This window comes from Cygnus atratus, chromosome 13, assembly GCF_013377495.2.
Source record: "Cygnus atratus isolate AKBS03 ecotype Queensland, Australia chromosome 13, CAtr_DNAZoo_HiC_assembly, whole genome shotgun sequence".
Lineage (NCBI taxonomy): Eukaryota > Metazoa > Chordata > Aves > Anseriformes > Anatidae > Cygnus > Cygnus atratus.
In genome coordinates this window covers 8,179,550-8,196,390 of record NC_066374.1, presented here as the reverse complement: position 1 = coordinate 8,196,390, position 16,841 = coordinate 8,179,550, and the positions used below count along the sequence as shown (strand labels likewise).

Here is a 16,841-nt window from a genome sequence, read left to right as displayed (position 1 = left end):
TTACTAGTCAGGGAGAGGACAAACTAAAACAAACAAACAAAAAAAGGGCTCTGAGTAGAAATGCCACTCAGTTACTAGCTACATACACAGACATGCACACAAAGGTGCTCATCTGGGCTCCATGGCACCTGTGAGCCCAAGGCTTGGTGCTGGCTCCAGCCTCCCAGGGCAGCTCGCCTGCACTCAGACACAGCCACTGTCCCCATCCCTGCAATGTATCAGATCACATAAAGGATGAGCAGGGTGGTAAAAAGGACGGGTGCAAGGAAAATGTCTTTGGCCAGCAGGGACGTGATGGGCTGCATGTCCCCTGGGGAGGGTGGGAAGCTGGGGCGCAGCAGGGAGGCACTGATGCACCTACGGATGTGTCTGTGATGTGTGGACACTCGCACCCCAGGGAAACCTCCAGGGCCCACACTGAATCCCTGCACAGTCACAGTCCTTCCTTACAGCATCTTCTCTGTGCTTCATAGCCCAGCTTTGTTGTTCTGCCTGTGAAACACCTCTGTTCTCCCTGCAAGCAATGTCACCCAGAGCGTTTGTCAGATCTGACAGCAGCTGCTAAGCAGCCAGATCTTAACCTTTCCTTTGGGGAAAAGTCCACTATCCTGTAGAGGGTTAAATTTGATATATATTTCTTCAGTAAAGAGGCAGATAAAGCGGAGATTTTCTCAGCTGTGGCACCTGCAGGTTGGGTCTGACAGCAAAGAGCTGTTTTGTTTCTATCCATTTTTTTTTTCTTTTAAGCTTTGTCTCTCTGTAGCTTGCAATTTATTTTCTAGCTCTTTGTCCCCTGTAGGAACAATTGTGCTGCCTGGGCAGTCAGCCAAACATTGTAACTGCTGAAGAAATCTTTCTTGATTTACTCCTACATGAATATTCTTCGAATAGGCATGCTGCTTTATTAAGCTTCTAAATCATTAACAGTTTTCAAGTTAAGATAATTCCTTGTTAATATTATTTTGACTTTGTTTTATAATTGCATCTGGCTGAGGATAATGCCCACCGGTACTGCCTTGTCTAGGAGCTGCTTTATGGGTTGCAGAAGATGTATTTTATCTTGAATAAATACATTATGCATAACCCTTCTCTGTTCCAAACTAGTAAAGCTCAACTTTTTCAAAAGCAGAATGAAAAACAAAGTTCTAATTTTCAATTCTTTAAGCCTGGTAACTCTTTGGTTTCTTACACGTTTGCGTGCTGTCCTGCCACAGGTCCTATCATATGGGTCCTTTTTATCTCATCAGCTTCTGGAGACTGCTTAACCTTCGGCCTGGCCTTGCCTTCACTTTCCTTCCATTATGTTTTCACGCTTCTCACTCACCCTGATTGCTTGCCAGGCTTCTCTCACACCCTCCCCACTACCATTACTTGTGCCAACCTGTCCTTGCTTTCTCGTATGCTGTGACATACCCTTGCCTTATTGGAGTTCAAAATATGCAGAAAGCTCCTGGTGTGGAAGTCTGTCAGGTATTTCTGCTGTTGCCAACAGAGTTAAAACCACACCTGCAATTTGCTGTGAATATTTCTAGATTAATCGCATTTTTGAGTTGATCCGTATTAGCTGATGAATGCTGTCAAAGGCTACAACTAGCTACAGCTTTTAATAAATCATCAAGCTGCACATAAGCCTAGCTGCTTAGCTGGTATAAATTAGCAGCCCATTTAGCATTGGATGAAGACTTAGACAATTTACTTTTCTTTTCTTTTTTTTTTTTATATTTCTAGTTGGAGCTCAAGAGGTCAAGATACGATTGCTTTTTGTTTTGTTAGCGTTTTCCTTGCAATGCAATCTTGATTAGCGAGGAGCTACAGGAATTTTAAGTTCAGAAGAATCACCACATGATCTGTCATGGCATAGGCTCGTCAAATAAACTGTCCTGACCTGCTTTATAATTTCATAAGCTTTGTTACTGTCAAGCCCATTGACTTGAGTTTGATTAGCATGTATATTCTGGACAGGTGCATGAACCTCATTTAAAAATGGAAAATCTGTTTCTCAGTTGTTTGTTCAAACAGCTAATTAGTTTCACTTAAGGAAAAAAAAAAAAAGAAAAGAAAAAGGTGTTAACCAAAACTTTAGCCTAAGCCCTCAGCATTGATTCTTGTTTTGCCTTTCCTGGCTTGGCTGAAGTGTTTTGGTACCTAGTATTTTCTCTCCATGAAGATACTTATACAGCGTAATGAAGTGATCTCAGTGTCTTTCAAACAGATTCACTCGGTTCCTTGCGCCATTTTTTCAGAGCACTCGGTCACTCCTGCAGCTCCCATCTTCCACAACTTCCATTCAGTTCCCGTGCCCCTGATGCCGGGACACTTAAGAGCCTGATGCGACCAACTCCAGCACACCCCCTGAAGCAGCTCGCAAGCTCTCGAGCGCCGCCTTTCCCGTTTATCCCCGCTTACGGATCAGCGACGGCCGAGGCGGCGCCGAGCCCTTGGAGCCCCGCCCGCAGCCACCTCCTGGCACGGCGTCGCGCTCTGTCACCGCGCATGCGCAGCGCCGCCGGTGAAGCCCGCTAGAGGCCCGCCCTCTTCCCGGCGGAGGCAACGGCGCGGTGAGGGCCCGGCGGGCGTTGCGCATGCGCGGGGCGGGCGGCCGGGGGCCGGCGGAGCGGCGGCGAGGCCAGGCCCGGGCAGGGCGGGCGGCGGCGGCTGCGCCATGCGCGCCTGGTAGAGAGCGGCCGGAGCGGGGCCGGCGGGGCCGCCATGAACCTGCGGGGCCTCTTCCAGGACTTCAACCCCAGGTGAGGGCGGCCCCGGCGGTCCCCGGGCGGCTGCGGCTTTGCGGGCGGCCCCGGGCCCTGCCCGTCGCTGTGGGAGCCCCGCTGGGGTCGGGCGGCGCCCGGCCTCCTTCCAGGGGCTGCGGGGTGTGGGGCGGGGGCTGAGGGCAGAGCTGCCCCGACGTGGGCACCTGGGGGGTGGGGAGGGCTTTGTGTGTGTGTGGAGGAGCTGCAGGGAGCCGGGCACCAGGGCTACCGGCGGTGTGTGTGTGTGCTGCGCTTCGGGATCTGGAAACCAAGGCGATAGTCACCCCAAATCCTGCGCTTCTGGCTCTGCAAACTAGGGCAATAGTCACCCAAAGTCCTCAGCTTCTGTCCCTGGAAACTAAGGCGATAGTCACCCCAAATCCTGCGCTTCTGTCCCTGGAAACGAAAGCGATAGCCACCCCAAATTGAGCTTCCACAGTCCTGCCAAGTAGCTATGGATGCACGCAACTCTTAAGAAAGCCAAGAGGCCCAGTTCAGATTGGCTTTGCTGTTATAAGATATTTTAAGACCGCGGAATAAAGTCCTCAGAATAACGTCTGCAGGTTGGCATGCAGCGCAGAGAGCCCTGGAAAATCTTGTTCATGAAAGAGGCCGTGCATGATTGCAGTTACAAAAAGCTGCGTTCAATCAGTTGTCTAGACGAGGGGAAGCATAACAAATGCTTCAGGAAATGCGTTGTTGCAGAGGGGTTCAAACAAACGCTCAAAGTACATGTGTTTGAAAGTAATGGAAAAGTAGGGGGAAGAAGTTTCAGAAGCTTATTAGGTTTTGTTATTGCTAAGCTCTGCTTGCAGCTTGTTTGGATGCAGTCTAAATGATGAATTTATTCATTTTATTCAGCCCTTTATCAGGGAGTGTAGTGATAGGACAAGGACTAATGGCTTACACTGAAAGAGAGTAGGTTTAGATTAGATAGCAGGAAGAAATTCTTTACTGTGAGGCAGTGAACGGGCTGCCCAGAGGAGCTGTGGATGCCCCATCCCTGGAGGTGTTCGAGGCCAGGCTGGATGGGGCTGGGGGCAGCTTGGTCTGGTGGGAGGTGTCCCTGCCCACGGCAGGAGGTTGGAAGCAGATGGGCTTTAAGGTCCCTTCCAACGCAAACCACTCTGATTTATGAATGAACAAACTGAATGCTGCACTAGTGCAGGTAACTTAATCTTGAATGTTTTGATGTTTACTGGAACGTTCAGGGAGCCCTGGTATTTAGCCACATGATGGTTCACTTCTGCTTTTATTGAGGAACCAGGGAAAGCACAAATTACACAAATACTGAACACTGGAAGCGTGTGAGTAGCCTAGGAAGGTGAAGGGTCTCTTTACTGCTGTGAAGAGTGACTGTTGGTTTGTATCAGCCTGTCACGAAGTCGCTCCATCAGGCATGCCAGGAGGTGCTGACCCAGTAAAGCAGCTTTTTGTAATTAAAGGACACCTGAAATTGTTGTGCTGAACAGAAACAAAGCAGCTTGATATCTAAAAGAGGCGGTGCTGATTTAATAGGCGTTTTATCACTATTTGATGAGAGTGGAAGTAGGCAGGGTGAGTTATGCTGTTGGAGTAAAGATAGTATTCCTGACTTGCTGCTTTACTCCGCAGTGAGCACTTACTGTTCTTTAGGTTATCCAGGCCTTAAAATATATATAATTACCTTGCTGAAGTGTTGTTGAAGTATAATTATGTGTTTTCTAAAGCAATCTGTGATCCTCTGGTGAATGGCACTCTAAGCGTGGATGACTTTTTCCCTTCCTGTAGTGTGAGGAAATCGTGTACTGTGTAATTATTTTGTCTGACTGCTGGGGGTGCAAACAATCACTGTGCCACGGTTTTCAAGTATTCTGCAAACATTGATTCATTCCTAGGCTGACTTGTTTATAAAATGTATCAGCATAACTGTTTTAAACTTAGAGCAGGATCCTCAGTTAGAAATCTGACTTTTTGTCAGTAACTTTGTTAAAAATTTTAATCCCATTTTGTTTTAAGGGAGTATAAAAACAATCTGTGTTTATATCACAACATGGAACAACTTTTCATCTTTAATCAGTCTTTGACATTCAAAATTAAGCTACGTAATTTATGTAACTTTATCCATGCTGTTTTTAACTTATTTCATTTGATTTGTACGAAGGAACGCGCTTTCCAGAAAGTGTACAACTGGCATGATTCTGAGCCTCTAATAACCCAGCTTCTGAGTGGATCCTTGTGGGAGGAAGCTATTTATAGGAGCCCATTCATTAAGTTTGTCATGCAAGAATGCTTTTGATGTGTTCCCTTGAAGCAATGGTTTTATGAGTGAAAGAGATGATATGCGATATTTGTGATGAAATATTTGACTCTTCAGATCCGATTTGATTCTTTGCAGAGAATTTTGACACACATTTTTGGATTGGAAGTGTTCTGATTAAATTTTAGCTATGACTGATTTTCTTGTTCTCTGAAATCTTTGTGTCAAGTTGCATGCCTTAATTTCTGTTTGTTTGTTTCCTAGCAAATTTCTGATTTATGCCTGTCTGCTGCTTTTCTCTGTGTTGCTGTCGCTACGTTTGGATGACAAAATTCAATGGAGTTACTGGGCTGTGTTTGCTCCGATCTGGCTCTGGAAGCTAATGGTGATTGTGGGCGCCTCAGTGGGAACAGGAGTGTGGGCCCGGAACCCGCAGTATCGGTAAGTTGAGGATATTTATTTTGCAGAACAAAGGGAACAGTGTGTGTTTTCCATATGAATCAAATTCCTAAATAGGTTTTCAAAAAACATAAGATCTACCATCCAGAAGGTTTGCTTTTAACATACGGGTTATGATAATCATTTCAAATAATGTATGCAAACAGTGTTATGCAGATATGGATGTCTTCGTCCTACTTGCAGCAGTTTATCACAGTCTTCAAGAATATTGTCTTGGGGAAGTTAAAACTTCTCATGGGGTGACTCTGCATCTTCCTGTTAGAACACCGGGAATTCTTTGCTTTAATATAATTTGTACGGACATACGTATCTTCACAGGTACCAGGAATGTGCTATATTTAATTGGTTACTTTCTAAACCAACTTCCTGAAAGGTACAGATCAGCTTGAAGAATGTTGGATTTTTTCTGTCCTTGTCATGTGTATAATCTCAGCGAACAGATGCAGGGATATTCAGTGATTCTTGAATATACAGCAAAGATGGAGAATTCTCCTCAGAAGTGAACTTCAGTTTTACAAGACATAGTCACATAGTTTAACACACTTGTATACATGGAACATCTGTAAAGTAAGATGTTTTTGGGAACAGATTTTGTAGATTCCTCTTCATTTTTTGTCAAAGTTGCTTAACAGTGATATTTCAATTGTGAGTGTAGGATAAAATAACTTCCAGACCTTTAAATGCATCAGTGCTGACCTTTTTTTTGGTAAGGAAAAATGGGGAGCAAGTCCTGTTGCTTCATCAGCAACGTATTCTAATAGTGGTTAGTTGGGAGGAACATATACATTTGTTTAAAAATCAGGGATTAATATCCAAAAATTAATTGTCATAAATGAAATGTCTTGGGATGTTTGCAGGATGGTGTGCTCTCTTGTTGGCATGTAAACTGAATGTTTCTTTTACCTCTTTTTAGAGCAGAAGGAGAAACATGCGTGGAGTTCAAAGCGATGTTAATAGCAGTAGGCATCCACCTGCTACTGCTGATGTTTGAAGTTCTGGTGTGTGACAGGATCGAAAGAGGAACCCATTTTTGGCTTCTGGTCTTCATGCCATTATTCTTCGTATCTCCCGTGTCAGTGGCAGCTTGTGTATGGGGATTCCGACATGACAGGTCCCTGGAGGTAACGCTTTGTTATGTGTAAAAATTGGGACAATGCAAGACTAGGAGTCTCTTGTTAGAGTGCCCCTCTGTAAAGCATGATGTGGATGACTGCATCAGTTCAATTAATTGTTTGCACTGACCTACTACAGTGAAAAATTAGGATTGGGAATAATATTTTTTCTAATCTCTTCTAATTTTTTTCAACTATGAAATTGCAGTGCGTTTTAAACCTGTTTTTTTATTGCATGTTAAAAGAACCTACCACAAACTGTGCAATATGAACTAATACTAGACACATCAAAACTGAACTTCCTAAAAAACAAACAAGCAAACAAAACCTTCCACTGATAGCAAGCACTGTCCCTATGCAGAATCAAACTTCCAAAGCCCTAGATAATCAGGGCTGAAAATTTCTTATCCTTCCCAATCAGTGTGCTTAATTTGTCATTTGGGAGTGCAGATGGAGGCGTAAACCAGTAATTTTCTGTGTTCTACCTCTAGCTCCTTTCCTCTCTAGTGAGAGCCTTCTGGTTTTAGAAGAACTTCCCACAGTTGTGGCGGTCTTGATAGCATATATCAATATCATGGTGGGGCCAGAAAAAGCTTTCTTTTGTATGTTACTATTTTTATAGTCAATAAAGCAACGTTTATTTAAGACATACTGAATTCATTAAATTTTGAGCCTAGGCACTCCCAACCATACATGTGCTCGCCATACATAGCTCAAACGTTAACATGATTCTTAGAAAAAGATCTTTAACAATTGATCCTCTGATGTTATTATTTTTATTCTTTCTATTTGCCATTGCATTTTTCTGCTTGGTTGGTCTTACGCTAGAGCGTGGGTTTTCTGAGGTGTTTTCTGGTCATTTACTCTTTTGACTAAGCCAGTGTTACAAAACTATTTAAAATCTAGTTTTCCAGTGTTGTTAAAGTAACTTGTACTTCAACAGTGAAGACTTCTGCAGTATGCAAGTACCTGGCACCTTTTCTCTCCCTGTGTTAAGAATTTCAAAGGATTTAGCCACGAGATCACTGTAGGCAACCTGTATGTTAGTGAAAAGCAGTACATACCGTCTGCCTCTGAGAAATATTACATTTCAAAGATGCCTTACTTTCAAAGTACCTGAGTGTTTAGTTAAAATAGGAAAATGTTTCTAACTTAAACTCAAGAGCATTAGTTAGTTCTTTCAGGTAATAATTCTGTTTTATTTTTTGAAATTCCTACCCACATAGGGATGGGCCATAAACATTAGAAACAGATCTTGCTGAGTCTGGTGTTTCATTGTTTTGCTTTCTCCAACTTGTCACAAACTTGATTTTTTTTTTTTTTTTAGTATAATATAGGGTTAGTTCTAATAGTAGTAACTGGGACACATGAAAAGCTTTCGTTTAATATTTTTGATGAAAACTATTGCTTTTTTGTATGCCTCAAAACTTAGGTATCTTGAGTGGGATTTTAAATGCCACTTAATTATACAGTAAATGATTGAATTTGGATGTTGTCTTTCAGTATTATATATATTCTTCCTAAAACTGACTTAAAACTGCGCTGCTCATGGTTTAAGATGAAAATCACATATATTTAATACATTACTGCAACAATTAAAATATATCTTTAAAGACAAACTTGATAATTTTGAATGTAAGGACTTTTTAGTACTTTAATTCTAGCAGTATTTCTTACCTGAAGAAAACAGCTGAAGTTGTTTTCTGATTCTGTTATTTTGTTTTTTTTTTTCTCCAACCTGATTAGTTTGTTTTTTCTTATTTCTCTGCTCACTCTCATAGGTGCTGTAGGTAGAGCTTTTATTTTTGTTTTACATACCAGGAAGGCCTTCCCTCAGGGGATACCTGCATTGGCATTTACCATATTGGGATCACAGCTCCTCAAGTTTAGGGATGCTTAGTAATATTTAATATAAATGCAAATGATGTTCCATATTGCAGTGATAAGTATAGGGTCAGAAAAGTCCTTTAACATATTACTTAGTTATCTCAGAGATAACTTTAGAATGCGAAGTGTTAACTAACATTTCTTCTCTTTTTCTAGCTGGAAATCTTATGTTCAGTCAATATTCTACAATTCATATTTATTGCACTCAGACTAGATGAGATCATCAGATGGCCATGGCTTGTACGTAAAATGTGTTTTCTTCTTAAACTTGTTTAAATACTCAATTTCATTCAAATATTTACTACAGGGAACAGTTAATGTATGGTCAGAGTCCATGATCTCCCTTTTGCTCATTTAACAGTCCTTCACTGATGGTCTGATGCTTCATTCAGTAGTCGTGGGAAAGGCTGTTCCCTGAGTAAGAGCACAGCATTCCTTCCTTCAGGGGAAGAGAGACATGCTATCAACTGTAATTAATTAATTTCTGGTCAGTTGTTGGCAGGGGGAGGGCAGAATCCTAAAGAAAAGTTTCCAGTTGCAATACTAAACCAGCCAGAAAAATGATTGGTGAGTTAGGGAAACTGTTGGTAAATATTGTGTGGTAAATAACTTGTTTTGTTACTACCATGCATCGAAATCGACCTCCTGTGGTCACTGTCAAAATATGCTGAGATCTACTGTTCCGAGTAGCTTTAGAATACAAAAGCTCTGTTCCTGTGTCTGGCTTTGTGTAAACTGCCATAAATCTGATAATCTGTCAAGATTATGACTGCCCTTACTATTTTTCAAAAAAATGTGGAAAACGATCTCATTCAGAAACACTTGGAGTAAGGTGTCCAATGTAGAAAATGCTTGCTAAAGTCAATTTCAAGTACTGTTTGAACTTACTTTTTAAGTTTAACTATATTGACTTAATTTTAAATTTTCAGCTTGATGGGGTTTACAGAGCTTACTGAGGAACCCCAAAGAGCTGATATGGCTTATAACAATGCATGTGATTTGCAAAGCTTTTCTGCTAGAGATTAAATTAGTTAGACCATTACACTTGATTCATTTTTATGCTTAATATGTGGACTTGCTTTATTTAAAAAAAAAAAAAAAGACAATGAAAAATGCATCACTGGGTGGGGTGCAAAAGCAGCTAACTTCTTTAATTTTTCTTTCAGGTTGTTTGCGTTCCACTGTGGATCTTGATGTCCTTTCTGTGTCTCGTGGTGCTCTATTACATTGTGTGGTCTGTTCTGTTCTTGCGCTCCATGGATGTGATTGCTGAACAACGGAGGACGCACATAACAATGGCTGTCAGCTGGATGACAATTGTAGTCCCCCTGCTCACGTTTGAGGTAGGATAAAGCCTAAAGTTTTATATATCTTGTTCTTTGTTCAGAGAGGGGTGAATGTTGCTCTCTTTGAACTCGTTAAAATGAAGATACCGCATTTTGTTCGGAATAAAATATTAAATGCAAATATGAAGGGAAAACCAAGAATTGTGTGCTTTTGAATTTTTGTGTGTAAAATGCCCCACATTGGAACCATAAAAACCCATTTCCATGGAGCTGTTTTTCCTAACAAATTTGTGAAGTTAAAGATCAGTGTGTTTAAAAGAAGCTTGGAAATGTGTATTACAATGGATATTAGAAATTGATGTTGTATATTTTTTTTTCTCCTTTAGATTTTACTAGTACACAGACTAGACGGGCACAATTCTTTCTCTTTTATACCCATATTTGTTCCTCTTTGGCTTTCACTGATAACTTTAATGGCAACAACATTTGGGCAAAAAGGAGGAAATCACTGTAAGTACTTAATTATCATTGATGGAAACTAAGAGTGAAACTCAAGATTTAAATGCATTTTACTAAGACTTCTATTTTTAAGAAGCGTTGTTCTGTGTGTATTGTCTCATAAAATAGTTTAGATGCATCTGTTACTGCTCCCTTGAGATGGTTCTCCGAAGTTTGCAGTGTTTATAGTGTATCTTGGTCTTTTTGCTATTAATATAACAGCATGGATGTTTCTGTTTGGATGCAAGTTGAGATCCCAGTGGGGTTTTAATTGTAAGTTAGCTTTTTGTCCTTGTTCCTGGGGGTTTCACTCTCATGGGATATGACTAGATCCTTCTATTCTGGGTTCTGAAAATAGTGTACCGCCTATCATTGTAATTGGCACTAGTAGCCTGAAGTAGCTTTCTCTGTCCTCTCTGGCTAAATAGTTCTCTGTGCTGCTTAGATATGACTTCAGTTGCATGGGTGGCCAAGTGTAAATTTACCACTTTTTTATTTCCTCAATAATTACCATTGCTGAAAAGAGCATTTACCCTTTCAGCCATATAACAGTACTGACTCAGTGCAGGTGAGTAGCTCTTGCTACCCAAATTGCAGTTAGTGTTCTTTCATGACAAGACAATAAAACTTACTAGGATTTGTCAGAGTTGAAAGAAACCAGCTGTGATACTTATTTCATGAAGTTCATTTTGGTCCAGTTGTGAAATATGTTGAATTTCTCTCTTCAGTCATGAGTGTGTATCTTCACACTTAGCTTACTTTTTTTTTTGTATGGAAAACTGTTCTGGGTGATTTTTTTTTTTAAGTATGCTGTTGATGATTTGTAGCCAAATTAGTCATTTGGAAAGCCAGACATCCATTTTGTATTCTGTAGGGTTAGTAAGCATTGTAAATGTGAAAATAAATAAATAAATAAAAATCTGAAGTGATCCTCAGAAGACTTGCATGAAGATCCACCATTAAAGAGTGCTAAGTGAAATTCATCAATGGGCCATCAAGTATGATCTCTGCAAAAAGATGGGTTGTATAGGATCTTCCCTGGCAAATACTCAGTACCTTTACTTCTTTCACTGAAAGATTTGCCTTGGTGGGCAGGCTGTTCCTTTCAATGCTGACCTTTTGGTGTTGGTTAACAGAAGAGTGCCATCTGCTGAGTTACAAGTGCCGCTTAGTTAAATGCTCTCTTTCAAAATCTGCAGAAAGAATAGATGACGAACAGAAGAGGTACTGTTGTTTTTAATCTAGCGTAGATAATACCAAAGATGAGATGCTCATGTCATTACATCATATTTAGCTAACAACAAAAATATTTGGGGAATACTGAACACATACACTTACTAATCACTGTCAGCCTATGCCATCACAGCCTCTCTGGTACTGTAACCTATGTGTATCAAATAAAAATTGGCGTGAAAGCCTTCCCGTGTGACATTGATCGCTGGAGAGATGCAAGGCCTTTTGTGTTCTTTCTGCCTACATACCGATTTGATCTGTCACTGCTTAACACATGAGATGCTGTGGATTCTTGTTCTGGTAGCTTAGCTCTAATACATACATATGCACATGCAGACACACGTGTGTAGGTATCTGACCTTTAATGCTATTATGATAGGTATAAGTGACACTGAGAAGCAGCACTAATGTAAATTTTAAGTTGTTCATATGGAAACAATCAAGAGAACTGAAGTAGGCAGATAAAGCAGTTCTTGGTTTCTTTAATTAAATTCTTACCTATTTTGTAATCATGTGAAACCATTCTTTTTGTAATCATGTGAAATGATTTTTTTTTAGGGTGGTTTGGAATTCGCAAGGACTTCTGCCAGTTCCTGCTTGAAATTTTCCCGTTCTTGCGAGAATATGGAAATATTTCCTATGATCTTCATCATGAAGATAATGAAGAAGCAGAAGAAACCCCAGTTCCTGAGCCACCAAAAATTGCACCAATGTTTCGAAAAAAGACTGGAGTGGTTATAACACAGAGTCCGGGGAAATACGTGATTCCACCTCCTAAATTAAATATCGATATGCCAGATTAAGATGGCAACAGCCTGTTAAACTGGAACTGGGAATCAAAAGACAAATGCAGCTCATCTCATGCCTTGTCCCAATTACTTAAAAATAGCTATTGCTTGATCAGTGGCTTGGATCACAGAAATCAGATCTAGAAGATAAATTGAGGTTTTTCCACAGAGATTTTGTGAACCTTCCTAATGGCTTGGTTGCACACTTGCCTGTATAGTATTTATATGAACATTTTAGCAGTGTAATATATTGTTTAAAAGTCTCGTCCTGTACAGTATAAGTATTATCTAAAAGTATTTTTTTAAAAAGCCTGTATGAATTGCCTATGCTATTCTAAGTGTCTTTCAGGTCTCCTAAATATACACTTGATTTTCATGTCTGTGCTAAGTACTTTGGAGATGTCTTGGTATAGTACCTCTTTCCTTCTTTTCTTTTTCAGCCACAATCATTACCTTAACTGCAAAAGCACAGGAGTTTTGCGCTTCTAAGGCAAGACTGGAAAGCTTTTGGGGGGGTGGAATGGAATGTATCGCAGCTTTTAAATGATGCTTTTGAGTTAGCTATGCGAATTGTTATGTAAGTATTTCAACTTTTGCACTGGCTTGGGAGTCAAGTGTTGCTTTTGTTGCTTTTCCAGGTTCATTTTTCTAGCTCCTTTTGAGCAACATGTACACCGTTCTCCCATTAGTTTGGCAGTTTAATAAACTCTTTCTTCTTGTGTTGTGTGTGTAATTTACACCTGAAGCATTAGTTGCAGGTTTTATAGCTGGTATAAACATAGTAACTTGGTCTTCATTACCACTTTTTTTGTATGATAACTTTAGAAAATGACTAATGAACCAAATGACAAATGAAAATGAACTGGTCCATGTTGATAAAGCATTTTCTTATTTGAGAGATCTGATTTTTTCTACAAAGGCTGTCAGGTCACGGGGCCCTATACTGCAGTCTGCTCCCTCCATCATATGTACATGTACTTAACCCATGAATGAGAAAATCTAGTCTTTTTTAAGTTTAAAATTTACAGCAGATGGTGTATATCATATACACACATCCTGTCCAGTAACAATGATAGAAGTCTGCTCTCAAGCACCATTTTTCTGAAGAGTCTTTCAAGTATTTCTTCATAATGCCTCATATAACATTATGCTTGTATTTGATCACAATTTAAATCGACACACAATACCTCAACCAATGTTAGAAAATTCTCATTTATTTACAGTTGTATGTATATTTAATCTACTAAAACATCAGTAATTTCCAATAATGATCATAAAAATGAGATCTTGATTATCTTGCTTCAAAATAGCAATTCTTGCTACTTCAAACAATTCATACTGGAAGGAATACTAAGTAGTTCACTGGTATTCAGGATGGTGACTTGTGAATAACCAGTTTGCATTTAGGCAGGAAAAAAATACAGTGTGGGGCAACTCCTATCATTCTGAGGGGATCAGTTCATCAGGGATGTTCACCTGCCACACACCTCTAAACCCTCTGGCAGGAATTGGTTCCAGGAGCCATCTTGGATTTGAAACAACAGTCAAATACTTCTGCTCTAGATTACTAAGGACAGCTTTGTTTTCCAGCTCCAACACCTTTTCAGGAGGTAAATTTTCTGGATATAGTGATGTCTCTCCAATGTCAACTAATCCTGTATTATAAAAGGAGAACAATTAGTTGGTGATTGAATTCCTAGAAAAAAGTTTTCCACGAGTAAACCTCCCAGAGGACATACAAAGCAGCTAGTGTACATTACCAGAAGGACATAGTACGAAGCATGCACACTTTAAGCAAGTGTTGATCACTGCAGAAGACAGCCTGTATGACTGAAGATAGGCTGCTTCAAGAACAGTTGAAGCATGCGGTAATAACACAGCAATAGATGATTCTGTTAAAAGAAGCCTGCATCTAATGAGACAGAGATGCTACCAAAAACTCCTGAGCTACATTTGGCTTGAAGTAGCTTCATTAAAGTAAAATTGTCTGCTCATATCAGGACTCTATCAACATCTTAAAATCATTAAACCATGTGGAAATTCTCACTCTCTGGAACCTGTTTTACTCTCATAAAATTTACTTACCTCAATGAAAGTCACAAAAGGGAATTTCTGTGCTGTTTAATGATTAAAAATTTTAAAATAAAGATCAAAGAAGCTCTTATACCCACTCCACGGTTTAGTATGCAATTTATATGAAGGCTACAAATCCACATGTTACTTAATACCTAACGATTTTCAGAACTGTAGAACTGGAACAATTTTCCGGAACATGTAATAGCCATAATTTACTTTGCAGGAATAGCTAAAAATATTCAAATAAGAATGCAAGATAGATGGCATGAGAAAAGAATTGACACCTACAAAGAAAAGTGCAAAATGAGCACCTGATACAAACTTCGCAAGTATTCAGTGCAACAACATTATTATATTGTGCTGAAATACAAAAAGCATCACTCTATCCTAACTTTGTTACAGAAATAAAATTCTTTACTGCCCAAATAACAAGACTGTTGGAGCATTTGTAGAACTGAAATAGAATTTATGTAATAATCTGACATGCAAGGCAGTACAATGTCATAACTCCATTTGACTATGAGTACAGTAAAGTTGTTTCAGTAAGAGTTCATAAGCTCAAAAATGAAAAAAATGTGGAACTGACATTTATTATCATTAAACAAGATACTATCCAACCTTTTTCATACTATCTTACTGTATGAATTGGCACAAATTTATTTTATTTCCTAGTTTTTTGTAGAGGTCTGAATCTATTCTAGAAAGAATAAGGGTCTTCTCCTACAGTATTCTGGGCTGTGTGAAACATATTCCTGTTTTTCTCTTGATGCAATTTCCACAGCCTGAGGTAACAGCAAGCAATTAAGCAGGCAGATATTTTTTTCTCTTTCAGTTTTCCTATTTTGTAGCAGACTCCAAGGAGGAGGTTCTAGAGGTCAAAGATAATTTTAAGAACTCAAGGCCCTAAAAGAGGCCTGACTGAAACTCCTTATCCCAAAGGTCAGAGATACTTCAGGACACCCGTTTCCAGCACACTGGAAAAGGACACATTTAATTTGCAATGTCCCTCAAGGAGCTGAGCTTACAGCAATGGGCACTTGAGGTAGACCCTGGCCACAACTCAGTCAGCGCTACCTCAAAGCAAGTGTTAAAGCAATGTTATAATGAGCATAGCCATGAACAGCAGGCGTGTGACTGAAGCAAATACGCTAACAGATGAAATGTTTGCTTGGAAAATATAATCCAGGGTTGCTTACCTGCAATAACTCCCCTGCCAAACTTCTCCCCTTCATCCAACAAGTCTTGCACTTGCCCTGCCGTCATACCAAGCCTACTCAGAAGAATAGCTCGCCACGTTTCATCCTCCCAGTCCTTGAGGGCTATGTGGACGGCGATGGTGCGGTTCTGGTAGCGGGCGAGCACGGGCCGCCAGCGAGTCTCGATCGTTTTGACTTGGTTTAAAACCAACCCTGCGTAGGGCTGCCGGAACGAAAGGCAACCGAGCTTCATCCTTCCCCGGACATCAGCACCTGTTGGTTCCGAGCAAACACAAGCGCCCCGCTGTCAGCCTTCGGAAACCCACGGCCGCCCCCAACCGAGCTCCAGGGCCAGCCGCCAGGGGGGACCCGCGGCGCCGGGAGCCCTGCCCGGGGCAACGAGGGGAGGCGGCGGCGGCCGGCGGGGAGCGGAGCCGCGGCCCTGCCCGCCCCGCTGCCGGGGCCTGGCGGCTTCCACCCGCCGCGGCGGAGCCGGGCTCGGCCGGGGGCCTCCCGCAGGGCCGCGGCCCTCCGCGCTGCCGCCTCACGGCCATGGAGGCGCCGAGGCCTCCTCGCCCTCCTCCTCCTACCTGTCCCCGGGGCCGGCGGGAAGCTGCCTGGCGGGGCCGCGGCAGGAGGCGGGCGGCTCGGCTCGGCTCGGCTCGGCCCTGCCGCCTGTGGGCGGTGCTGCGGGGGGATCTGCGCTGAGCCCCGCCCGGCGGCTGGCTGGGGTTGACCTGGCCGCCACATGCTTAAGCGTGCGTTCCTTTCTTTTTTTCAAATTATTTTCCTGAATTCCACACAAAGAGCGGCTTTCTCCCAGCCGGCTCCCCTCGGGGAAGTGGGGGTAACGGTTCGAGCCCGCTGAGGGGAGAAGGAGTCCGAGGAGCCTGGCTCCCTGTTGAGGTGGCTGCTCAGGGGAGAAGGGAGCTGGCGACCCCGGCACCTCAGGAATTAACAAAACTTGTTGGTCTCTCTCCTCCCTGCTTACCTTAGCTCGATTTTGACAAATTTCCCCCGAATGTTTTCATTCAGCCCCGCTTGTTCTGCCCAATCTTTTTTGCACGCTGTTGCCGGTTAAAAATGGATGTTTTGCATCAGTGTTTTAGTGTTTCCAGTTTGAACTGCAGTTATTGTTTAATAATAAAAGTTTTATCTTTGCTAGTTTCTCTGGGATCCCAGGTAGGCCATCCCTTGGACTAGGGAGCTGTAATACGTGAAGGCCTGGTGAACGCAAGAAAAATCGGTGATTGTACAGGAAAGGCTTAACGTGGAAGAGAAGGGGCTTGAAACAGGTGTATGCCCCCACCATAAGTG

General features: G+C 41.7%; 2 protein-coding genes across 2 annotated transcripts; one reads left to right on the top strand and one right to left on the bottom strand.

Moving 5' to 3' along the window:
* Positions 1 to 2,591: 2,591 nt before the first annotated feature.
* Positions 2,592 to 12,972, top strand: TMEM185A (transmembrane protein 185A). The gene is made up of 7 exons (XM_035541840.2): positions 2,592 to 2,747; positions 5,254 to 5,430; positions 6,362 to 6,569; positions 8,604 to 8,687; positions 9,614 to 9,790; positions 10,120 to 10,243; positions 12,023 to 12,972. Exons 1-7 carry the CDS (start codon positions 2,710 to 2,712, stop codon positions 12,265 to 12,267), a joined length of 1,053 nt encoding a protein of 350 aa, XP_035397733.1. The 5' UTR covers positions 2,592 to 2,709; the 3' UTR covers positions 12,268 to 12,972.
* Positions 12,973 to 13,445: 473 nt separating this feature from the next.
* On the bottom strand, positions 13,446 to 16,226 carry LOC118245547 (protein EOLA1-like). Its single transcript, XM_035541841.2, has 3 exons — positions 16,115 to 16,226; positions 15,525 to 15,797; positions 13,446 to 13,907 (listed from the first exon to the last, which is right to left on the bottom strand). Exons 2-3 carry the CDS (start codon positions 15,775 to 15,777, stop codon positions 13,693 to 13,695), a joined length of 468 nt encoding a protein of 155 aa, XP_035397734.1. The 5' UTR covers positions 15,778 to 15,797; positions 16,115 to 16,226; the 3' UTR covers positions 13,446 to 13,692.
* Positions 16,227 to 16,841: the final 615 nt, after the last annotated feature.

Bases quoted from the DNA above. Each gene is read 5' to 3' on its own strand.
- TMEM185A (XM_035541840.2), top strand. From the start codon at position 2,710: ATGAACCTGCGGGGCCTCTTCCAGGACTTCAACCCCAG. The intron at 6,570-8,603 runs GTAACGCTTTGT...CTCTTTTTCTAG, and splicing joins GACATGACAGGTCCCTGGAG to CTGGAAATCTTATGTTCAGT. The intron at 8,688-9,613 runs GTACGTAAAATG...TTTTTCTTTCAG, and splicing joins TCATCAGATGGCCATGGCTT to GTTGTTTGCGTTCCACTGTG.
- LOC118245547 (XM_035541841.2), bottom strand. From the start codon at position 15,777: ATGAAGCTCGGTTGCCTTTCGTTCCGGCAGCCCTACGCAGGGTTGGTT. The intron at 13,908-15,524 runs GTAAGCAACCCT...TTTATAATACAG, and splicing joins TGGCAGGGGAGTTATTGCAG to GATTAGTTGACATTGGAGAG.